General features: G+C 42.8%; 2 protein-coding genes across 28 annotated transcripts in view; both read left to right on the top strand.

Annotated features, from left to right (window-relative positions):
* Nucleotides 1-9576, top strand: part of clasp2 (cytoplasmic linker associated protein 2) — a 65962-nt gene extending 56386 nt beyond the window's left edge. For all 19 annotated transcript variants that reach the window (XM_022747071.1, XM_022747069.1, XM_022747073.1 and 16 more), the window contains 11 exons: nt 65-143; nt 2242-2385; nt 2541-2684; nt 2821-2927; nt 3349-3490; nt 5956-6151; nt 6246-6439; nt 6534-6662; nt 6903-7109; nt 7375-7491; nt 8058-9576. In XM_022747071.1, coding sequence (XP_022602792.1) covers nt 65-143; nt 2242-2385; nt 2541-2684; nt 2821-2927; nt 3349-3490; nt 5956-6151; nt 6246-6439; nt 6534-6662; nt 6903-7109; nt 7375-7491; nt 8058-8135 — 1537 coding nt within the window. In that variant the 3' untranslated portion in view covers nt 8136-9576. The remainder of the gene's footprint in view (nt 1-64; nt 144-2241; nt 2386-2540; nt 2685-2820; nt 2928-3348; nt 3491-5955; nt 6152-6245; nt 6440-6533; nt 6663-6902; nt 7110-7374; nt 7492-8057) is intronic.
* An 875-nt stretch (nt 9577-10451) lies between these two features.
* On the top strand, nt 10452-24151 carry ubp1 (upstream binding protein 1). Of its 9 annotated transcripts, none has more exons than XM_022747048.1 (17): nt 10452-11017; nt 15256-15407; nt 15526-15552; nt 16349-16425; nt 16513-16618; nt 16710-16816; nt 16983-17135; nt 17277-17387; nt 18777-18884; nt 19146-19252; nt 19376-19430; nt 19998-20112; nt 20208-20298; nt 20438-20556; nt 20671-20813; nt 21635-21686; nt 21786-24151. In XM_022747048.1, the coding sequence occupies exons 1-17, from the start codon at nt 10944-10946 to the stop codon at nt 21821-21823; spliced, it is 1635 nt and encodes a 544-aa protein (XP_022602769.1). In that variant the 5' UTR covers nt 10452-10943; the 3' UTR covers nt 21824-24151. The 9 variants fall into 9 exon arrangements, with proteins under 9 accessions (XP_022602769.1, XP_022602767.1, XP_022602766.1 ...); XM_022747046.1 differs by lacking the exon at nt 10452-11017 and adding an exon at nt 11054-12380 and having other exon boundaries at nt 20019-20112; XM_022747045.1 differs by lacking the exon at nt 10452-11017 and adding an exon at nt 11054-12380.
* The last annotated feature ends 659 nt before the right edge of the window (nt 24152-24810 follow it).

Raw genomic sequence — 24810 nt, 5'->3', positions numbered from 1 at the left:
TTGCTCCGAGGTGTAGTCATGTACGCTCTGCAGCTATAATGTGGATTTCTGTTTTCACTTACAGAGAGTCTTTCCCCAATGACCTCCAGTTTACTATTCTCATGAGGTTTACTGTCGACCAGACACAGACGCCCAACCTCAAGGTAGATGACAACTTAATTTAGTGTGTGTGTGTGTGTGTGTGTGTGTGTGTGTGTGTGTGTGTGTGTGTGTGTGTGTGTGTGTGTGTGTGTGTTATATGAGAAAGAAAGCTGAGTGTGTTAAGGTTTGACTAAAGGAGGGGATGGTTGGGAAGGGTGTACGTAAGGCTGAAAATTCGGGGATGCTGTAACTATGGTAACTGCTGTACTGAAATGACCTCATACCTGCCCATGCTGGCTCCGCCTCCCAAACCCCACAAAACCCTGAGTCCTGGGCTGTGATTGGATAGCGATTGATCCAGCCACTCCACTGGCTTTTTGCTCTGCTACAGTGTGGACACTCCCTTCAAGCTCTCCTCCTCTAACTCCTTTTCCTTAACTCCTCCTCCCTCTTGCCTCACTTACCCTCTACCTTCACCTCCCCTCACTTTCTTCTAATTCATCCCTCACTCCTCCTCACTCCCCCTGACCCGTTCATCTGGCCACTCTTCCTCCTCCCACACCCTTTCCTGCTCGATTTTTAACCCTATTCGTCAAACTTCCTTTCACTCCTTATCAGTCTGCTTCTCTCCCTTGCAACTACTCTTGGGCAATGAAAGGATGACATCAGCAACACAATTTTTACTGCCACAAATATAATTTTCCTCAAGATTATTATTAAAATTTTACTGTTGACCCCTCTTCAGTTTAAGAGGAGGCTTGTTGTGACCATTTATTATTCCTCTCAGTTGTTGTTTTAGTACTTTCATACTATAAGAAAGCATCGCTATGACCTACTCTGTGGCCCGAAGAAAAGCTTAATAGTCCAGAAATATTGTTCACTGTTAAAAGTCTCCGTTCAACTCTCATCACAGATGAGCAATATGACGATATATACTGGGAGACAGTAGAAATATGTTTGCAGGTGATACTGCAAATCAGTAAGGACAAATGTTTTGTGGCAATCCTGGATTTACAGGATTTTTTAGAAACATGACGAAGTAGCAGGTATTATCTGATATACTAGACTGTCCAGAGACCAACAATCCCATTTGAATGCCTTATCTATCAACAGTGTCTCAATTAAATTTCCAGAAAATCATGAACTTTCCCATCATCCATGATAAAAGTGTAATGTAAACATTATATGGATGTTGATGTTGAGCATTTCAGCAGTGAAGCAGTCATTATCCAGCCTGTAAACTGTTGCATGAAGCCTCATAAACCATCAGTTGATGTTGGCATACCAGGCATCACAGCACTTTGCTGCCATCATGTGGCCTTAACAATTGCATTGTGTATTTCCAGATTTTCAGAATGATAAAATCTCACTACCGCCCAAGCCCACATTCCACTCATTTTCCTCCTCTGCATCATCCCTCCCTCTTCTTCCTTTTCTTTTCTTGTCTCCCCCTGCCCTTCCCTGTCTCTCTCCGTTGATTGACGCGGTGCTTCTCCTCTCTCTCTCTGAAGCCTGTATGGAGCTCGTGTTGCGGGCGAGGGCGAGGCAGGGGAGGGTCCGGGGTAAAATTGTTCCCCCCCAGAGCGCGCCGCCACGCCTGCTCTCTAGACGAGCAGGCCACAGCCTGGAGCCAGTCCTCCCAGGTCAGTGCGCTCCGGGGGGAGCAATTATATGGCGCGCACGATGCAGCTAAGTGATTTGGAGGAAGTTCTGGCCCTTTAGGTGCTTATGTAGAAAGACGGAGAAGGAGAAAGAGATTGAGGAAATTCAGGGCAGGAGTCAGTTGTTGTGGCGTTTCGGAGCCTGCGGTGAATGTTTGCATTTATTGGTTCCTTTGTTTCGTCATTTGTCATCACTTTTATGTTGACTGATATGTTTTTCTACATTGTAAAGCATGACCATGAATGCACTTTGATCTTCTCGCACTGATTCATCCAATCATTTGATTTTCAGACCTGCAAGAGATGCACAATCTGCTGTGGTTGTACATGCTGACTGTGGATGTTGGTGGTCACTTTTGTGTGCTTTTTTGTTTGTGTGTGTGGGTGTTATTACTTTTTACCTATTTGCAGGTGAATATTGGCCATGCAGTTTCTTTGTTTTCGACCAGGTTATCTAATGGTTTGCATAAATATGTGTGTGTGTGCGTTTGTATTGCAGGTGAAGGTAGCCATTCTGAAGTACATCGAGACGCTGACGTTACAAATGGAGGCTCCAGACTTTGTGAACTCCAGTGAGACTCGGTTGGCCGTCTCCCGCATCATCACCTGGACTACTGAACCCAAGAGCTCTGATGTCAGAAAGGTACTGACACGTGCATCAGACATAGATTTGAGATTAAGATATTCTACATTTCCCGAATCAAAAGCCACTTTAAAACATTCCCATAGTTTATTCTCATCTCACTAGCATCACTGCTCTCTTTGGTTCACACAAGTCTTGTATTTTGTGTTTCCCAGGCAGCCCAGTCGGTGCTAATCGCCCTGTTCCAGCTGAACACTCCAGAGTTCACCATGCTGCTGGCAGCTCTGCCCAAAACCTTTCAGGACGGAGCCACCAAGCTGCTTCAAAACCATCTGAAAAACACTGGCAACGCTGCACAGGTAAATCACACACACTCCAACAGTGCTCACTGAAGGGTTTTGTGTTACTAGTTGAGACGCACAAAATTGTTAATGATTATACTTAGACATTAATTTTATACTTCTTTCTGTCAACTTGTTTTGGTCACTTCCTCAGGCACCAATGGGCAGCCCTCTGACGCGCCACACCCCCCGATCTCCGGCCAGCTGGTCCAGCCCGGTCACTTCCCCCACCAACACCTCCCAGAACACCCCCTCACCAAGGTAACACACACATGTCTTAATCACACCTTCACTCACCAGGATCCATAAAAATGGGAAATCCATCTAACAATCATTGACAAATTAGAACGAATACAAGACAAGATCGGCACGTTAGTAAAAAAGAAACGTCCACAAATGCTCATAAATGAAACCACTGTTGGACACAGTTTGACTCAGTCTGCTCCAGCATCTTCATTTTTCTTCTTCTGTAACTACTCTCTCTAATTAACAATGTAAAAATTAATGTGAGGATGCACAATTATTCATATAATCAGAACTGTTTGTGTAGTAGAAAAACTGTTCCTCAAAAACCTACCTGACGTTATACTACGTGAAGGAATATAACAATATAGTGAATGATATTCAGCAGGACAGTTTGGAAAAGCTGTAATTTTTCCTCATTTTTCCTGCATGTGTGCAGTGCTTTTGACTACGACACAGAGAACATGAACTCAGAAGACATCTACAGCTCGCTGAAAGGCGTCACTGAGGCGATTCAGAACTTCAGCGTCCGCAGCCAAGAGGACATGAATGAGCCAGTCCAACGGCGGGAAGGAGAGGAGGTGAGAAGAGCAGACAGAGGGGCGCTGCATGTGCTGATGTGTGCATGCATTTGCACAGTGTCAGTATGAGTCTGTATCAAGGCTGATATGGAACCGTGAGAGCTGTACTGAAATACTCATGGTTCAAAGGAAGTTTTTGTAATTATTAATAATGTGTTTTGTTGTAAGTAATATTTTATGACATTTTCTCACTTGAATGAGAACAAAAGTGAAACATTTACAGATGATTGCGTGAGCAGCCATTTGCATCAGCATCATGGTGTTGAGGAGTAGGAGTAAAAATTACCAAGGTGCCAATTTGTCAGAACACTGACAAATAAAAAAGATGTGCTGAAGAAATTGGTAAACAAAGAGAAATCTTAATGTTCAGCCAGTTCTTAGAGTACAGCCCTGCTGTGAATATGAAACCTAATCAACTGTGACTCTGGACAATATTTCATGCAGTGTTATGCAACAGGGGCAGGGAGCATTGTGCATCGACTTTGACATTGATTTATAGTGTATACTGATGGATCTATACACAGAGTCAGTGTTGCTGTAGCAGTGAAGTTTGACTGTGAGCTGTTCACACTTAATTGGTTTGTGATATCAAATTTTGTTTAATACCATATGATGCTATTGTTTTTGTGCAATACTAAAACTCTTTTTTTTTTTTTTAAATACCTTTTTTGAATGGAGGGGGGCAGTGTTAAATCCTGTTTTAACACAAGCAGCCACATGACATTTGCAGCAGTATAGAATTACAGTAGTATAAAATTGTCAAAGTAATGATTTAAATATGTGTTCAAAGAATATGTAAACAAGATCTGACAAAGTATTCTCTGCCAAGTTCTGCTCCGTGACAGTTCTTGAAACTCGATGCTACAGACACATTTTATTTGAAGCTGAAAAGGTAACAGATTTTGATCTGAGACATTGTCCTGTTTTACAACATGTTTTCCAAGAGACTTCCAAAAACTAAAACACACACAAACATGGGTACCAACATGTACTGTATGTCACCCTGTCATCTGATACTGTCCCACCACTTCCTTTGTAGCGTGGGAACTGAGAAGCACACATTAAGTGTTTATGGGACTGATGACTGTGAACTTTATCCTCTACAGCCACTAAGAAAACCCTGTTTATTGTTTGTTATGAACCTGGCTGCTGAAGATCAAACTAAGAGGATTTTAAAAGAACCTTCCCATAATATTTTCATATGTGCTTATACTCTGCTTATTCAGTCCAAATTTATGACTTCAGGCGTCATGGAGGGTCTTATTACAGTCCCTCCCAACAACCCTGACCCCTTCTAAAGGACATGATGTTCTCTAGTAAAGAGGTGTGACCTCCTGACATTTACCCCATGAGATGGATCTGAAATCTAACCATCCCACGTGTCATCAGCCTTCCAATCACAGCACACCTGACTCATCAAACCACCACTCAGATATTAACATTTAGTGGTTTGGGTGTAAATATAAACAGAAACAAGAGCACCTTAAACATCCTCCCCCTCACCCTGCTGCTCTCCTCACTAACACTAATCACAGCAGGAGAACAACATGCTGGTCAGGAAAGAAAACCGAACTCAAGCTTTCATGACCATGTGCCTAAAGTGATCCAGATGAATTTATCAGAAAAATTAGACAGATTAAAAGATTCCTTTTAGATCTTTTTACAACATCTGTACCATCTGTACCACACCTGCACCGCTGCAAGTGAACTCTGGTTTGTCTGTGGGGTGGAAGCAAAACAGAACAACAACAGGATTATGTGATAGTAGATATGAGTTTTAGCATGAATTCAAATACTCAACTACTATTAAATCCATCTGCTGATCATGAACTGTCACGGAAGTGATATCCGAAGCTATAGACCTAATTGTGTAAGATGGTTTAGTGACCATGTGATTATACAGCGTGCAGTGCTGTGATTTTTCCCTGATACTCAATACAGTGAAAAGGAGTTGAATTTTTATTTATATGGCCTAAAATCACAAACTATTAAAGTATTTGTATTTGTTTAATATGGATTTACACCTTCTGTTCGACCCTCAGTTCTCATGTACAGTATAAGATGCCTCTTTTTTGTCCTGTTTGTACTTGTTTGTTGTCATTTTTGTCAGATGACAACTAATAATTCTCATAATCATTTAATGTCTTTGAGCAGCAAAATACTGCATTAGTTGCTGTCACTCAAGCAGAATAAATAAACTTTTTTGTTTTGATTTTGCTCCATGGGCTGATGACAAGTCTACAAAACTTGTATAATGAATGATTTGTCTGTTGACTTCAGTCAGTCCATATAACTTCATGTTAACACCTCTTGGTTTGCTTGTAAAAGAAAACGAACATGAAACAGACCAGAACTGAAAGGCATCTTTTATCTTTTTTCTTTGATTCAGAACAAATAGACTACAGGTGTGAAAATAAAGACCTTATAGACAGACACTCCCTGACATTAGATTCTATGTCTTGCAGGGCGGCAGCGGGATAGACGGCAGAGTATCGGACCTGATGGACGGCGGGCGCATGGCTCTGGACAACAAGACTTCCCTCCTCAACACCCCCCTTCTCTCCTCCAGCCCCCGAGGTGCCCGCGAACACTTCTCCGACTCTCCCTTCAAACACAGCCGCAAAGACACCAGCCTGGATGACTCTGAACATCTCACCGATGGTACTCTAACACATTATGACAGAAAAATACTCCGTACAACAAAAACATATAATATGAACAAAATACAATTACATGTTTTCTTGTCTATTAACAGATAGCAGCCTGGACCAGTCGGAGCTAGTGGCCGAGCTGCTGAAGGAGTTGTCCAATCACAATGAGCGTATAGAGGAGAGGAAGGCAGCGCTGTGTGAACTGCAGAAGCTGATTCGCGAAAACACCCTGCAGGTGTGGGATGAACATTTCAAAACCATCCTGCTGCTCCTGCTTGAGACAATGGGTGACAGAGAGGTAGCCACACTCACTTTGAGCCTGTAATAACACTGCACAAATAGGCCAAGCCCAAACCCACTCTCTTAAACGTGAATCTTTTTCATTCTCCCAGCATGTGATCCGAACACTGGCTCTGCGGGTGCTGAGGGAGATTCTCAGCAAGCAGCCCTGGAGGTTCAAGAACTATGCAGAGCTCACCATCATGAAGGCCCTGGAGGCTCACAAAGACCCTCACAAGGAGGTATATTTACTAACACACAAATCAGGTCACTTAAAAGCAGTTTTTATGATACAAGCATGAAGAGATGGAACTGTAGTTTATATATGGATTGAAATATACAAAAACGTGTTCATCTGCTCCATGATCATCAAACAGTTACACTCACCAATTTCAGATTAGCACAGTTGACCTACAAAATGTGACCTCAACCCAATTCATTCATGAATGACATGAATATGATGTTTGACTGTGTTTCTGTAGGTGGTTCGAGCAGCAGAGGAGACAGCAGCCATGTTGGCATTGTCCATCAGTCCTGACCAGTGTATCAAGGTGTTGTGCCCCATCATCCAGTCAGCTGACTACCCCATCAACCTGGCTGCCATCAAGATGCAGACCAAAGTGGTGGAGAGGATTCCCAAAGAGGGTCTGATCAGCCTGCTGCCTGAGATAGTGCCAGGACTCATACAGGTAACACACACGCACACGCACACACACACACACACACACACACACACACACACACACACACACACACACACACACACACACAGCTCTGATGTTTAACACATAACTGTTAGTTTTGATGCTGAAAATAACTGATTCAGTTCAGTTCAGTCCACGTATCCCCTAACCTCACACAACCCACACATTCATGCACAAATACTCTCTCTGACTCCTTTCTTCTGAACAAAGGTCTCTGCAGGTTTGTAACCATTTTTTTCTGGTTGAACAGGGTTATGACAACTCTGAGAGCAGTGTGAGGAAAGCCTGTGTGTTCTGCTTGGTGGCCATTCATGCAGTGATCGGAGAGGACCTCAAGCCGCACCTCAGCCAACTCTCCAGCAGCAAGGTGACCTGACCTTGAACTTGAACTGTGCAAGCCTAAAAATGTGTAGTTTCCATTGTTACCATGTTACCATGCAAGACCTTTTTTTCCTTACACATCTAAACAGGTTGAAATCTGGCATGTCGAGGTTTTAAAATCAGGTTTACACCTTCATTTTAAATGTCTTCATGTCCAACATCACATCACTGTTTTACAGCTGTTTGTTTCCTCTTTTTGTATTGAAACTTGCATATTCTTTCTGAATTCAATCTGCCACTATTGTTATTAATAGATGTGACAGAAAATGTTTAACAATATGCAAAACCATGAAAAAAAAAAAAAAACTATAGGAAGGTTTGTTGAATCAAAGTTTATCAGCTGTAGATTCATCCCGACCTCCCGTACCATCCACAGCAAGACGTCAAAGTTAAGCAATAGTCATGTGACTTGGACATAGAGTTAAATATACCACATATGACAAAAACTTAGACACGGGTCAAAAAAAGTTTGCTTACACCTGTGTGACCTCTTGTAACCTGTAGAGACAAACATTCACACGTCCATCCTCTGTTCTGTTTTTCTGTCCATAGCTGAAGCTGTTGAATCTGTACATCAAGCGTGCCCAGTCCGGCTCCAGCGGCAGTGAACCCCCAACTGAAGGCCTATAGGAGACACAGCGCCCTCCCACAGGGCAACCACAGAACTGCAACTCTGCCCACCAAACATAAAACATTTGTTCATGTGCTCACATCCACACAGACCGAGAACAAAACAGACATGCTAACACTCTTTCACAGGAGCAAACTGCTTTACATCTACACTTACGCTTGCACTCTGGACAGCAGAGTGACGCACACACACGCCTAGGTACACACAGTCCTTACACATTTACTGCCACACAGCAAGATGCGAGTTGCGGTGCAGAGGAGTGTTGTAGTTCTCCTGACACATCGCTGAGGACCCACCCTGATCTCAGACTGAACTGAACCCTTAAATTTACATTAAACATAAACAGACGCTCACATACAGTCACATACTACACCCAGGTTTAATCACTCAAGGATGAAGATATGAAATGTCCGTCCTCTCCATTCTCCATTATATCTCGAACACAACAGTATCCCCTCTGAACATCATCCTGATATCAACAGGAAGTGGTGCATCTGCATGGTTCTCATTTTTCTGGGGGGTGGGGGGACAATGTTCATCAAACAGCGCTGAGACCAACAAACGGTGCCGTCTTTGTTTCCTTATTGAACAGTGAGTAACTGAGGCCAGGTAGACAGGAATGTAAATTTGCACTGTGTCATAGTTTGAATTTATTTTACGCAATGAGGTTTTACTGCAGCAGTTTTTAACGTCTGGAGTTCTCTCTCTCTCTCGCACATGAACACACATGTTCTCTCTTTCAAAAAGGTGCTGATGAGCCGAAAAGGTACGACCAACCAACCCTGCACAGTACTAACGCGAGTCACAGTGGGTCATACCTGCTCATAGCAAATACAGAACATTGGCAGATTCTGAAGTACAGGAGGCGTTATGTGCTTGGCTATGCATGAGACTAAATTTAAAAAAATAACTTTTTATCTGGGTCCTATTGACAGTCAGAATAGTGTGACTGGGGTTTTAAATTAATGTGAAAATGTCCGCCCCTTTCAGATAACTCCCATGTTGTCCTCCATTTCTCCCAGCTTATCTTGGATCAGTCCACTTCTGGGCAACATTGAGAGGAAGATGGGTGCGTGCTGCTTACTACATGAAGTATGACAGGACATGGCTTATTATCACATAGTGGATATGTATCTATATATGATATTAAAATGGAATACCCAATAATGGTGTCATTTAGGAGAGTCGCCCGGGGGGGTGGGTGCACACGCGCACCTGTGCCCATCCTTGTTTTTATTTTTTCCCTATTTCTCTCTCTCTGTTGCGCGTGCCGTAGTCTCTCTCTCTCTCACACTTATTTTTCTCTGCTGAGAAATTTGTAGAAATGTATTATTTACAGCTCTGAAAGAAAATTGTCATGTCACCCTTTTCTCCTCTTCATCGTGTCTTTCTTTCCTTCCTCTTGTAACATTCTAGTTTTCACTGTTGTGTTTCCTCTGTGCATTTACAAAGCTGTGCTTACAATAAAATAAAGAACTTGTACAGATAATGATCATCCCTGCCTCTGTGATTTTTGCAGTGGGAAAGAATCCCATGGTGAGAAGCGGCAATCAGAGCTGAAACAATTAGTCAGTCGACAGAAAATGAATCTGTTTTTATTATCCACAAATTGTTTAAGTAATTATTCAAGCAATAACACCTAACATTTTCTGGTCCCAGCTTCTCCAACATTGCCATTTTCTCCTCAGAGCAGAGAGCTCTGGCAAGAAAATGTGCAGGTGTTCATAGTATGTACTAGGTGATAAGGTGGGTTAGTACAGACGTGGTGCAAAAGATAACATTTGTGTCTTATGCAACATAGCTATTTGAGAAGCCGGTGCTGAATGTCATGTATGCATCTGCTCTCTGGACTGTAAATTTAGGTACAGCTAAAGAGGATCCCAGATACAGTACCAGTCTGACCTGTAAACCCCCTGACCTTCCTGCAGCCACCTCCTAACTGCCAAGTCCCAACTCTGTCCTCAAAACAATTCCCTTCTTAGGTAAAGGTATCGGTTATATTTAAGGAGTGGAGGATACATGGCTGGACATCCACAAGCTGTGTGGAGTGTAAGCAGTACATTTACTCAAACACTTAAGTACAGTTTTGATATACTTGTACTTACTAATTTAGTCTTGGCATTTAATATTGCATCATACTTCTCCACAAAATTACCTCCAGCTGCAACAGAAATATGCTACATACTGAAGTATCAGTAATAATCAAATTATATAACACTGCAGTCTTAGTACTTTCACTTTTGATAACATTTTGCTGACAGTATTTTTAAGATGCAAGATTCTTACCTGTAAGGAAATATTATTAAATGTTCAGTAAAAATAATTGCCACTTGTCTAATGCCATTCTTAAAACGACAAATTAACTAATAAGGGAATAGTCCTTGTAAGAAATTAATTGTAGGTTATCCAGCTAGATTTTTGGCCCATTATGTTTGAGCTTTATTATGTTTTGCACTGAAGTGTATATTGACGTCTATATGCTGAACTGTGAGACAGGGACATGAATTGAGCCGTGAGGCGGGTCTTTCCCCATGAGCCAAAATAGCGTGTATACCCTGCACGGAAAAACTTCGCCACCCAGAGTCTTGACAGTGCGCAACGTCCAGTGTTCCGACAGGTGGATAATTATTGACTAGGGGACACACAGCAAGTCTGCAACCAACTCCAGTAGACTGGACTCCTCTTCTTTTCGACACTGACCTTAATCAAACATGAGTTCTCGTTTGGGCCTCCTCGGTACCGGGCTGAGTCGTGTTTATTTGCAGCAGGAGTGAGGCGTACTATACCGACAGCTGTTGTGGGACACGATGTTGTTTTGGCAGTCTTACACTGAAAACTTCCGAGCTCCCGTTCAGAGACACGGCGGCAGCAGTTATACACGGTATGACCCTCAGAAGCCAGAAAGTGAAATGTTTGATTAGTTTAGTTGACGGTGATAGTTAACAGTCTAAAAGTGTGTCTTATATTCACTGTACTACATAATAATGAATAACTACATTCGTTATTACTTATTTTAACTGTGGCCCGATGAGCCTTTAATTTCGTGTGTTATGCAAGTGTGAAAAACGGGGGCGGGGGGGTCTGAACATGAAGACACTCACTACTATCACAGTACCGATCTTTGTTGACAGAGATGACTTTGTAGATATATCATTATAGTTTCTGGAGACACGGCACAGCTACAGTTGGACACAATGACGGCAGCTCGGAGGTCTCTGATTGGCTAATCCCCTTGCGCTGGACACAGTAGGCGGCCTCTGATTGGCTGAGCGCCGTCCTGGCATTCTTCCTGAGGCTGGCGGTGGCAGCCCCGCAGGCTTCACAGACCGACAGTCTGTACGCTGAGGGAGCCATGTTGATGCCTGGTTTTGTGTCAACCGCTGCACTTTGGATGGTTAAAGGACTGCACCTCAAGGACTGGGAGCCTTAGCGGTGATTCCTGCTCCGCGATGAGAAGAGGAGAGCGGGCTGGGATGGTACAGGGAGCGCCAGAAGAGAGCAGCTCTTAGGTCACCGGACACCACACAGTTGATTCAGAACCAGTGAAGTTGATGCTAGTTAGCTTGTTAGCTAGGTAGCAACAGCTGTGCGGACGCTGCGTGGGATGCGGCGTGTAGACTGAAACAATACCACCTTCTCTGCTTGTTGCATTTTGTTGAGCTAACGTTAGCCAGCCTGCTTGAAGACTCCGTGCCTGGGGTAACAACGGCGCTGCTGAATTCATGCTAGTCTGCTTCAAGTTACCTTTGTGAAGCTAGCTAGCTCTTAGCTAACGTTAGCATGCTGACAATCAGCTCGCATCTTCAGTCACGACTAACATTTCTTAGCTGAGAGTATCCTAACTTACCGCTACTTTCAGACAGTCTGCCAGTTGTGGAGCAGCGTTTTGCGCGATAAAAGCCTCTCGAAACCCCGAGTGGAGATATGGCGATACACCCAGTCTCTGTGGAAAGCTACCAGTTCGCCTGCCCAGCTTGCCAAGGAGCGGCTAACGGGCTAGCAGCATAACTTTCCTCTCACGGCGTCACCCAGAAGCTGCAGAGCCCACTTCCTCGCTAGCCGACCTCTCATACCTGAAGCAAGCTGGCGGCCCTCCAAGTAGAAGCCGAGGACAAGGAGCTGGGGCCAATGGCCTGGGTGCTGAAGATGGACGACGCCACCATCGAGTCGGGGCTGGTGCACGACTTCGATGCCAGCCTGTCCGGCATCGGACAGGAGCTGGGGGCTGGAGCCTACAGCATGAGGTCAGAGACGAGAATCAACACGCCAAGCCCCAGCTACCTAGCTCAGTCGTGGGTCGAGAGAGAGAACAACAAACACTCTTACTGGAAGTGTTAACATTACATCCCCCTGTCTATGTGTGTTATTCCATTTGTACTGGCTGTGATGGCTTCTCTTTGTTTCTGGATTTGTAGTAGGGCAGTCACTGCAGGGTGCCACGATCAGGGACAAAGATTAATTTCTCAATATCCCACACAAAGCAAAGGAAAGACACGTGTTATACTGTGAGGGACAAAGATCTTATACCAGTTCATTCTGTTGCTCAGATAAGTGTGTGTGTGTGTGTGTGTGTGTGTGTGTGTGTGTGTGTGTGTGTGTGTGTGTGTGTGTGTGTGTGTGTGTGTGTGTTTCAGCCAAACAGAGACCTACACTTTGTGTTAATTTCAAGATAACACTGAGGAAGTCTGCAGGAAAGGCCCTGGTTTGGCCTCTCACACTGCAGAATAGGTCTGTGTGTAGAGTAGTGATGTGTGGAAACAAAAGGTTGTGTATTGTTTCAGAGGTGGCGGCTCTGACTTAAGTCTTTTTGATCTAAAACCGTTAATAGACTTGAAGGTGTGAGCGGCCAAAGCTTCAGCACGTCTTCCCTCACACCTTCATCTTAGGACAAACCAGGTCTTAATTTCCTTTTTATGAAATCAAATCATCCATTCCCTGCTACAGAGATAATGTAACACACTGGGCAGCTTTGATGATTATGAATATTTAGTCTGAATCGTTTAGCTCAGTTTTTATGATTTCACACTAACACATTTCTTTATCTCATGATGTTTTCTTTCTAAGATAGAGTGACACAACCAGTGTGTCATTGTAGCTGATACCGCTGGGAATTGAACGACAGTACATTTGACCAAAGTGTACCCATAGGAACAAGTATAGAGTGGCAAATATTGAGAGTTTGCTTTGAATGCTTGGCTAGATTTTTACGTTTGTTTACTTGCTCTTTTATCAGATATTTCTTGTCTAAGTTCTTTACTTTACACTGGTGCCTTCACTGAATGGTTTGGCAACTGTCTCACAACAGGGTCCATGATTAACTTGCTGTTTAGGCATTTTCGATTAAATCACAATCTTCCTCAATGACACATGACGTTCAAATTACCATTTTTGAAGGATGTTGAAACATGTTTTATATTCCCCAGTCTATGATATTAAAACGAGTATTGCTTTGTGCTGAAATGTAACATTTTCAGATGATACCTTTAGTTGCTACACACACAGTCTTTGTCTCTATACAGTAATTGCAGGGAATAGTTTGCAGTCCAGTAACAAATGTTCATCCCCAGTGTCAACTGTGTACTCCAGTGTCACATGGATATTGTACCAGGTTGTGGTCGTTCAGGTGATTCCAACATTTTTTCCCCAAACATGGCGTCTCATGAATGAGGGTATCACTGTTTAGTAAAGACAACCTGTGAAGAGGGAATCAACGTTTCCTGTGTCTATCTTTCTTAGGGGAGTGAAAGGAGGAGTCTGTTGGCATCAGACTAGTATTTGTGTAAACCACCTGTTTAATTAGTAACTCTTGGTATGTGTGGACTATGTTTTGTAATAGGTCATGGGAGGTCATGACATTTGTGTGACGACGGCAAGAAGCACTAAGTGCATGAATGTGTCTTATCAAACAGCCTCCTTGGCCATCTGCTTTTAGTGTGCGTTTATCTGAGTGTGACGTAGGTGTGTGCCAGTCTCTTATGAGAGAAAGCAAGTTTACCAATACTCAGATCATGGGTTGCATGTGTTTCAATTAGTAAAAACTGTGTGTGATATTGCTGTCAGTGGCTGCAGGAGTAGTGCTATCTGTGGTGTTGGGATGGGTTGTGGGGCATGTTTGGAGTCAGCAGCTGGTAGGAACAGAATGTCTCAGTGTGTTTCAGTGGAGCCAGGTCCTCAGATTTCAGGAAGCAGATGTAGTTTTCCTGGGCAGCAGGGCTTAACAGGGCTGTGGCACCCAGACTGGCATCGTCTGGGCAAAGAAAATACACAGTGATTGAGAGAAAGTGATTTTGAGATAGAAATCTAGCAGGCTGCAGTTTGGAAGACTGTTGTTTGGCGGAAGGTGCCGCAGGAATGTCTTGAAATTATCAAGTTGTTTTTTGGTGGTGTTTGTGTCTTGTTTGCTTCGGTTTTTTTAAGTTTTGCTCGGGTGTAGAGAAGCATCATGACTTGCTAAAAAGTTTTCCAGGTAATGAGATGCCATGATCTACATTTCTTTGCATGGCACAGGCACTGAGATCTACACACACACACACACACACTCCTGTTCACTGTGCCCCCGTTGACACTCCTGCAGCATTTGTCAGGGTGAGCTGAGGACGGGTTGGTTGTCTAGAGTGGCTGCCAAGTGTGAGAGATAGTATGTGTCAGCAGCTCAGGCTATCTCTGGGTGTTTTTGTTCATTTATCCTGCAGCTGCCTCATGCATACATAATAAGAGAGCCATTTGATCGATGGAGAGTCTTCGTCACTTATTCTAAAATAAGCCAATCCATTTAATAATTCCACACTATGAAGAGGTGAAGTATTGTCTTACTGAAAGTGGTGCATGCAACAGTTTCAATGGCACAAACCATTTGTTGTGTTTTGTGGAGATAATTGTGGAACAACAGTCCCACATGGTGTTGAGGTTTTTTATAAAATCTTCGAACTTTGAGTCAACTTCAGATGCAAAGCAACTGAGAAAAGTGACAGGCCAAAATCAAGGAAATTTCACAAAATAAAGTTCAATATGGTAAAACTTTTTTTCATTCTAAGGGATTGTTTTTTTTCCCTGCTTGCCCCTCCCACATTATATCTATACTGACTTTCTGTTTGCATTTCTTCTCTCTGTCTCTCTCAGCGATGTGCTGGCTCTGCCAATCTTTAAGCAGGAGGACTCCAGCCTTCCTACCGAAAACGAGACCAAAAATCCCCCATTCCAGTATGTGCTGTGTGCCGCCACCTCGCCTGCTGTCAAGCTGCATGACGAGACGCTCACATACCTAAACCAAGGTGAGACAGACAATACAGTTCATGCATTCAAGGGTCTTGGTTGTATTTTACCTGCTTTTGTTCTGTTTTTTCTTTGTTTTTGTTTTTTTTTGTTAAGTAACTAAATTTTTCTACTTAGGCTACAAAACTGCACATGAAGACAATGGTATTTGATCTGGTTTGTCCACACACAGCCATCATTTAACATCACTACATAATTACCAATTATTGATCAAAGTTCACATGGAATGAAAGGATTTAAAAGAATTCATAGATAAAAATTGAATTTTCCAATGTGAATTATGCAGAAGTGGTAGTGCAGCTAAAATGGTGCAAAGAGTGGGAAGTGTTGGCATGTTGTGTCAAACACCAGATATACCATCACAGTGGTCTCAACATCTGCTTATTAAAGGCTGCCTCACTAAAACATAAGTTGAGTATTTCATAATCATCTGAGCGGAAGAAGTCAGAGAAGATGAAGGACATTTTACTAAGTAACAAGTCTGGGTCTATACTAATGTTGGGCTCCCCAAAAAGTACCCGCTCAGGTGGCATTACTTCCAATGGCCCAGAAATCAGGGTGGAGTTAAGGCAGATGTTTTTTAAAGCTAACAAAACTCAACAGCAAGCCAAGTTTACTGTTGCAAAACCTTTTTTGTTCCCAGAAGTTTGATAAGTTAAAAGAAAGGTAATGGCAAGATAGACGAGAAAGTCCACAAGTTGTTGAGCATTTTATCAGAGGAGGAGACATCGTGGAAACACAGAAAGAATTGCACTGAAGAAACTTATCTCTTTTTATAGTTCTTGCATTTTAGTCACTGAGACAGTTTGGTGGAAAAAGGGCCTTTTGTCTTCAGTCTCTTCTAAATTACATAATAAACAAAGCCTGTACTCTTTGGGAAGACTCTTAAAATACAAGTAATATATACATTCACCCTTTCATCGGGTTTTCTCTCTCTCAGGCCAGTCTTACGAGGTGCGTATGTTGGACAACAGGAAGGCAGGGGAGTTACCAGAGCTCAACAACAAAATGGTTAAGGTGAGAGGATCCTCTCAGCTGGAGGACAGACTTTAACTTATTATATCAAGTACACTTTGTACTCACATTGTGTGTCTCTGTGTGTAGAGCATAGTGCGAGTGGTGTTTCATGACCGCCGGCTACAGTACACAGAGCACCAGCAGCTGGAGGGCTGGAAGTGGAATCGTCCTGGCGACCGTCTCCTTGACATCGGTAATGACGCCTGGCGAGAAATGTTTACTTTAATCATCCTGTTTGCAATTTGGAGTTCAAATTTCTGTATTTATCTGTGTGTGTGAGACAGATATCCCCATGTCAGTGGGCATTGTGGAGCCGAAGACTCACCCCTCCCAGCTCAATGCTGCTGAGTTCCTGTGGGACATGAACAAAAGGACTTCTGTTTTTGTGCAGGTAAAACATGCGCACACACACACACACACACACACACACACATCCTCACTCACACAAACCACACACACAGATCTCTTTTGTGCCATCTGTTGGGCGTGCCACTGAATTTCCACTTCAAACACATATTTTGATCACACTCTTACCCTTGTCTCCCGGCTGTCTGCAGGTGCACTGCATCAGTACAGAGTTCACTCCCAGGAAACATGGTGGGGAGAAGGGTGTCCCTTTCAGAATCCAGATCGACACGTTCGCCCAGGGAGACAGTGGAGAGTACACAGAGCACCTCCACTCTGCCTCCTGCCAAATCAAAGTCTTTAAGGTACACACTCATTCTCAGGAGGGGAAATGTTTCCACTGACTGAAATTATGTTGACATTCCTTACCACCTCATGTGTTGGCCCTCACAGAAATTAAATCTCCCCTTCCTTTTCTGGTCTCTTCTTCTTTGGTTCCTGTTTAGCCAAAGGGGGCGGACCGTAAGCAAAAGACAGACAGGGAGAAGATGGAGAAACGTACAGCTCAAGAGAAAGAAAAGTACCAGCCCTCTTACGATACCACTATCCTGTCAGAGGTCAGTACGCAGCTGCAATGGACTGTCAGGCTTTACACCTATGTGGCTTTTGCACTAACAAGGCAATACTAATAACACACATCCAGGTTCAGTTTTTATTCCATCCATGTTAAATATATACACTGAAAGTATTTCATGTATAAGCAGCCCCACCACATGGGTAATTTCAGGTAAAGGACCATCCTGGTGTTTTAGCCCATGTGCAACAAGACTACATCAATGATAACCTTTTTTCTCAAATATGTATTAATAACTTAAATTTCTGAAAGTTTTTCTTTCCCTACCATCTGGACAGCGATTATCTGCTTCTTACAATTATTTTCTCAGAGCCCATGTTACCATGCTCAGAATGCTTGTTTTGTTTGTACAATATTAAAAAAAGAAAAACCCTCAAAGATAATCAGTTTACATCAATATAAAACAGAGAGAAAAGCAATAAATCCTCACAACTAGAAAGCTGGGTCCAGAGATTTTGAGGTATTTTTCTTGATAATTGACACTAGCAAATTATTATCCATTATCCAAATTGTTGCCTGTTAATTTTCTGCCAACCAACTATTGAATTAATCCATTTTGACAATTGAACCTTGGAAGAAAACTGCCGAACAGCAGTCATTTTAATACAATGAGCCACCTTCTTTCTTTGCCTTTTTTTTTCTTGTTATTTTGACTTTTACTTTTTTTCCCCAGAACTTACAGCTCTTGAATTGAAATGCTTTTTGGCAACTGACACACAGATGTTCAATGGCACAGTGACACATCAATTAAATACTGCAGAAGAGGTCTTAAATAGAGACAATACTTCAACAACAAAAACATTCAGGTCGAGAGATTGTTCACAGTGATGGATTACCTGTCTCAAGCAAGTCTCTGTAAATCTGTTTTAATGCTGTTGTGACATGAACTGAAGTGACTGCTTGGAAAATTAAATGGTGACTGGTGTATAGTACCAGATAATTAACAGGGTTTCCCCAAGTGAATTTTTTTTGCAGAGATCGTAAGCCACTTAAATCTTGATACACCATCTAGTGAGCTATTAAGTTAGAAGGTAATGGCGTAAACAATAGACAGACTTTTTAAATATATGGCATTTGTTGTGTGAAAAGGCATCTCTGCTCTTTTTCAATGAAGCCAATTTTTTTTTATTTCATAAAAGGACACATGTCTATGATGTTAGCAGAGATGAAGTAAAGGGGCTTAAAAAAACTTAGGTATAGGTTATAATGTTGGTGCCCAAGCAGTGATTTTTACATTTTATATACTTGTATGCCACACCAAGATGTCTCTCAGATTATTCACTCAGTGATGGAGTGTGTTTCCTGGAGTTATTGGTTGTGTTTTTGTGTTGGTCGCTGGCTGGCTAACCTCCTGCTGTGTGTCTGTATGTAGACGAGGCTTGAACCCATCATAGAGGATGCGGGTGACCACGAGCTGAAAAAGTCCAGCAAGCGGACACTTCCCGCTGACTGTGGCGACTCCCTGGCCAAGAGAGGCAGTGTAAGCATCCTGCTCTCCTCTCCTCCAATCCTCTTCCCCATCACTCCATCCACAGCCTTAAGCTTGTATACACGAGACCCTCATCAGCTGGGAAAGGGATGTATTTGACATGAGGTGGGGTGGAGAATTTTCTTCAACCCTTAAGCTCTTGTTTCTGGGTAGCTGGAGTTGGCCTTCAGTGATCATTAAACTAATAAGTATGTTACCTCTATGTGAGGTTTTGGTTTAATTGAGTATTTAGATGTACATGTCTTTCCTTAGTGCTCCCCATGGCCAGACAATGCCTACGTCAGCACCAACCAGGCAGCTACTCCCTCCTTCGCCTCAACCCCACTGTCCACCTACACAACCTCCTCAGTACCGGACAGGTGAGTGTGTGTGTGTGTGTGTGTGCGTGTGTGCGCGCGCGCGCACTTGTTCAGTTGTGTCTTTGTCTGATGTGTGTGTTGGGCTCAACTCTCCTATTTGTCATCTCTTGTTTTGTTTTCTAGTGACTCGTCCTCCCCCAATCACCAGGCAGACCCTGGCAGCCATGGCAACTTGGAGGTTGGTCTGCACTCTATGCACCCGTATGAACCAGTGGAAAAGTTAAAGAAAAAAACATAATGACATGTCACAGTAGGAAAAGCACAAGTGTATATATTGAAATGTCCATGTGGCCTAGACATTGAAACTATAGTGAGCGGTGTCAGTTTTATGTAATGTTGCTGGTATGATGTCAGCATGACTATCAACAGATGTTTTCCCTGTCTATTTTTGCTGGGAACAACACACGTCAAGCGAGACGCAGTCTCTCTAGATCGCATGAGGCATGGGACGCCAAACATTAGCTGTTTACTAGCTGTTTTACCACTAACTTGTTAAGACAAAATAAGCAACTTTATAACATCACTTTAAGTTTAGGTCATGTGAGATGGGAAATTTTGGGTTAGGGTTATTTTTGACATTTTATTTAGTAAACAGTTCATCAGAAATAATCTAATTCAGTGGCAGAGGAAAAGAACCACTAGATGCAGACCTAGTTACATCAGCCATGAGTAGAATGCCATTTGATGTGATTGCTGAATATGAGTGCGGAAAATAAAACTGGGATCTATGTGTTGACGTCCTCAGTGTCCCTGTCCTCCTCTACAGCAGCTGAGCCCCACTGCGTCCATACAGGACGCACAGAAGTGGCTGCTGAAAAACCGCTTCAGCTCCTACACAAGGCTCTTCTCTCACTTCTCAGGTACATACACACACACAATACAACACACATGCACAGTGATAGCAGCAGCAGTCAACTGAGTGTTCCTCTTCTTCTTGCGTGTCTTCTTTGCGTAGGTTCTGATTTGTTGAAGCTAACCAGGGACGACCTCGTCCAGATTTGTGGGCCAGCAGATGGGATCAGACTCTTCAATGCACTTAAATCCAGGTGTGTGTGTGTGTGTGTGTGTGTCAGTGGCAGTGTCAGTGTCAGTTTCTGTGGTTATATATCTGTAATAGCAACAACATGCTAGTGTTTTCCCACTGAATTTTATTTTCTGTGTGTGTGTGTGTACGCGCCTGTGTAGGTCGGTGTGTCCCAGGTTGACAGTGTATGTCTGTCAGGAGTCCCCTCGGGAGAGCCCCCTGCTGGAGAGACACAGCACCAATGAAAATGGAGACCACAGCATCTCCTCTAGTTTACGCGGTACAGATAGAAACTCTGTGTGTAACAGCATGTATCATTCGTAGTCCTTGGTATAACGAGTAGAAGTAGCATGTGAACGGTCTGAATTTAAAACCTGTTTCTGTTTGTGTGCAGTGTACCACGCTCTGTACCTAGAGGAGCTGACAGCTGCAGAATTGATCCGCAAGATGGCGTGTGTGTGCAGCCTTCCAGTGGGAAAAATCAACCAGGTGTACAGACAGGGTCCTACAGGCATACACATCCTGCTTAGTGACCAGGTACCAACACACAAACACACGGGCTCTTTGCCTCTCAATTAGCACTTTAATACAGTATCACACTCTCATCTGTGAAGGGCTCTTTATTAAGAGGGATGGTATAATTAAAAGGGTAAACTGGGATACTCTCCTCTTTAAGCAGGAAAAAGCATCAACATGGATACTGAATGACTCACTCAGCTCTGGGATACAGTTTGTGCTGTTTGCTTGTAAATGTGTTATATTCACAAAGAAACGAGCTTATTCTCCAAATAGATTGTAGATCAGTAGTTTTTTGTTTTTATATATAGATGTAATGCTCTCAATATAATACGTTGGCTTTCAGACTAACAAAATAAGTGACGGACTGCTTTCTCTTTTTTATTTTAACTACACTACACTTCAGTCGATGACTCGTTTAAATTTTTCAGCTCTCAAATATTGATATTAGTATCTGAAGAAATTCAGCGTTGGTCTTGCTATAATCCGCATAAATGCAGAAAACGAGCTGAAGTGGACGAGGCCAGAGTAAATGGCAGGGCCGATATCGAGACTCAGTGTCACTCTGTGAAGAGGAAGAAATAAACTGTGTCACTATTTTGTGTGGTATCTGACCAAGAACAACATCTCTACTGTTTGTAGCGTCACTTATTTGCATGTAATTTACAGTCCTCTGCTATCGTATACCTACTGCGTTGTTTATGCTTTCATTAAGCCCTCTCTTGACTCAGCCTGTCATGCCAGTGACCTCTCAAACACCAAAAAAAAAACATTATCTGCAAGTTGACAGGGATGTTAAAGGAGCAGCAACATTTCAGGTTGTCCCTTTTTGTTATTTCCAGATGGTTTACAACTTACCTGACGAGAGCTGTTTTTTGATCAGCACTGTCAAAGGTGAGCTCATGATGCTTCTGACTCTTAACATTGTACTTTGGCTTGAAATGCAGTTTGAAGGATCTAATGTACTTCTTGTCACTCTTCTTTCTCCTCCAGATGAACTGGGCGAAGGACTCCATCTAATCCTGAAGTAGTGATGAGGACAGATGGCATCACTAATACTCCACCCTCTGTTTTGGAGCAGAAGCCTCCCTCTGTCCCTTTCTGCCTGCCTCTACTCTTTCCTTCTACTTCTCCCTCTCTCTCTAAACGATCGCTCGATGGAAAGCAGAGAGACTGCGTTAAAGCCATGTAAATGTTAGAATCTGACATGGGTGCGTCCACTGTTTCATATTGAAAACACTATTAACGGAGGAGATTAGTTAAAGGAGGAGAGACTGGGGGAGATATAGGGTTAGGGGAAAGATAATTATCTTCTATGTATTTTGGTTTTTATTTTATTTTTTGTCTTTTATATGGTTTTTGTGTGGAGAAGGGAGGGGGGAGGCTCCAGGAGAGAGGGGAGAGTATGATCTGGCTGGCAGGAGACGGAAAGAAAGCAGAGTTTCCTTATTGCTCGTTGCCCTTCCTACACAACGCGCACAACCAGCATTAGGCCAGTATTTGATAACCTGTACTGCTGAACAGCATGCGATCTCAACATACTAACTTGCTTAAAGGAGAATCCCAACTTACTCTGCTTGTTTAACATTCTCTCGGGGTTGTCGTAGTAAACCATTTATTGATCAGCTGAGCTTGGCAACCCCTGAAATATCCAGGCTAAATTTGTGGAAGTGGCGTCAACTTTTGTGGATGTTAACACCAACATTCAATTTTTTTTTTTTTTTTTTTTTTTTTTCTTGGACTTTGTCAAATGGACTGATTTCATTGACTCTTGTCACATAGTCGCCCTATGTGATTTTAGACTTCCAGCCATATCTCTGTCTGTTGACATGACGTCACACTCAGCTCAACTCTCTTAATGTACGTCCTGTTTGGCCTGCGCTTTTACTGTTTTTAGTTGATGCTTTATTTATGGATAAGCTGTTTCTATTGCTCTCATTGACTTAAATTGTTTCTGGTGCCATATTGGCTTTTTAGCTCAATCTTTTACTCGCATTCACACACACAGAGCACATACACCTCCTCTTTGACTCCTCTGCTTTCTGTGCTGACTAAAACACTGGTTTATTGGAGTGGGGGTTTAAACCTCCTGTGATTTTGGCCGTAAATGTGCAGAAAAAGAGGAACAAACCTCAGTAGAAGACTGCCATGCAGAGCAGTAACGCCTATCCAAAAACCTACTATAATGTGGACCAAACGGGTTTCAGATTGATAGGCATTTTTTGAAGAAAAGCCTCACATGAAAGCATTAAAAGAATTGGTCATAAGGTGAATAAAACCCTCATGTAGTGGAGCTGCTTGTGTGCTGCTTGTACAGAGTAATAAACCCTCCATTCCAGGATGTGCTCTCCAAGAAACAACCCATCATGCAGCAGGCTGGCAAAAAAGCATCAGTGTTGTAGCCTGGTTTCAATAGTCTTGATCCTGTAGACTAGAAAATCACGGCAGCTCCACAGCCATCTTCAGACTCTTGTGTTTTTAATGTAGCTGAACACAGGAAGTACAGGTCATGTGTTTTGAGTGCCCTTACTTTGAAAAGTGACAGGAAACCTCACACAGGTCGGGGAGTAGCAGGGAGGCACTGTTGGTTTAGTTGACCCCCTCACTTTTGGTACACGATGTCTGGCAATGTTGAAGTGCACAGTTTGCACGCCTCTAAGTGTCAGAATGTGTGTGTGTGTGCGTGTGTGTGCGTGCATGTGTATCATTTTTCGTTCTTACAAAGAAAACTTAATCATGTCAGTAGTTGTCATAAACCTTTTTCCTGTTGGTATAATGAAACTGTGTTTAGCTTGCTGTTTAGTAAAGAGCATGTGGAAGACAGGGAAGGGGAGGGAAGGATAGTTTGGTCCTTGGTGAGTGTAACCCCTCCTTCTTTATCCAGATGTTAGAGACCAAGCCTGCACTGAAAAATCACAAAAACTAAAGCTTGATGTGTAGTCAGTAGTCCTACAGCCACACCCTCTTCTTATCCACCTAATGAGTAGGAGAACAGAAAAAAGAATGTTGAGACTAAAAAGCATCGGTTTTCGTCTCACCGTGCGCCAGAGCCAGAACTCTTGTGGTGTTTACAAGGACGTGATTACCACAGCTCAGTAAACTGTGTTCATCAACTTCAAAAATTAGTGAGAATAGAGTGGATGTGATACCAAGTCAGGCAAACTCTGGCGAGCAGTTGTGATCCCCTGACGGCCTGACCAATCGTCTGTCTGTGAGTGTGTGAGAGAGTGTGAGCAGGAGAGGTGACCACTGTTTATGTACAGCCTAATGTCAATGATGATGCTTCTGATGTGCACAGTATGGTATGCTGGAGATGTACACAACCACATGTGCTGGGAATAAATGATTTCATAACTTTATCTGGTGTCTTGTTGCATAATTAGAGAAAATATTTTACAAGAAGCTAATTTATGATACTAAAGCTGCTCACATACAATCCAGATAAACTCATGTCTATATGCCTTTTCGGGTAGTCATGAATCTAATGGACCTAATTTTTGTCTTAATGACCAATAAAAACAGGAAAATCATAATTACACAATGCCAAAGGCACAATGAACTACATATTGCATGATATCAGAGGTGACATTTACATGACACTACTGAAACCTGCCAGAGGTTTCCCAAAGCAGATGTTAAGGACACAGAATCATGCTAATTTTCACTTGAGCCATTGTATCAAGCTGAATCAGGTGGGACAAGGAGTGAATACAGCTGTGGCAATTATTTACCAGAAAAGTAGCAATTAATTTGCATCCCTGTGGACTGAAGACAACTGGTGGCTCACACCTGAATATCTCAAAGGGCATGTCTGTGAGCATATCTGTTGTTGTACAGGTCACACAATTGCTTTTGTATTAGAACATTTTGGATTTTCCACCTGGTTGAACAGTTATAACTACATTTTTGATAACCAACTGGACAAGCTGGGCAAATACTGTGGGACTACAAGCCCCTCAACGGGGCCCCCAGAGCTCCAGGTTCACTGTGAGGCAGCTGGTTTGTGGTAATTGGATTA

This window comes from Seriola dumerili, unplaced genomic scaffold (genome assembly GCF_002260705.1).
Source record: "Seriola dumerili isolate Sdu_G_001 unplaced genomic scaffold, Sdu_1.0 BDQW01000110.1, whole genome shotgun sequence".
NCBI classification, from domain to species: Eukaryota; Metazoa; Chordata; class Actinopteri; order Carangiformes; family Carangidae; genus Seriola; species Seriola dumerili.
This window is presented reverse-complemented; position numbering and strand designations above follow the sequence as displayed.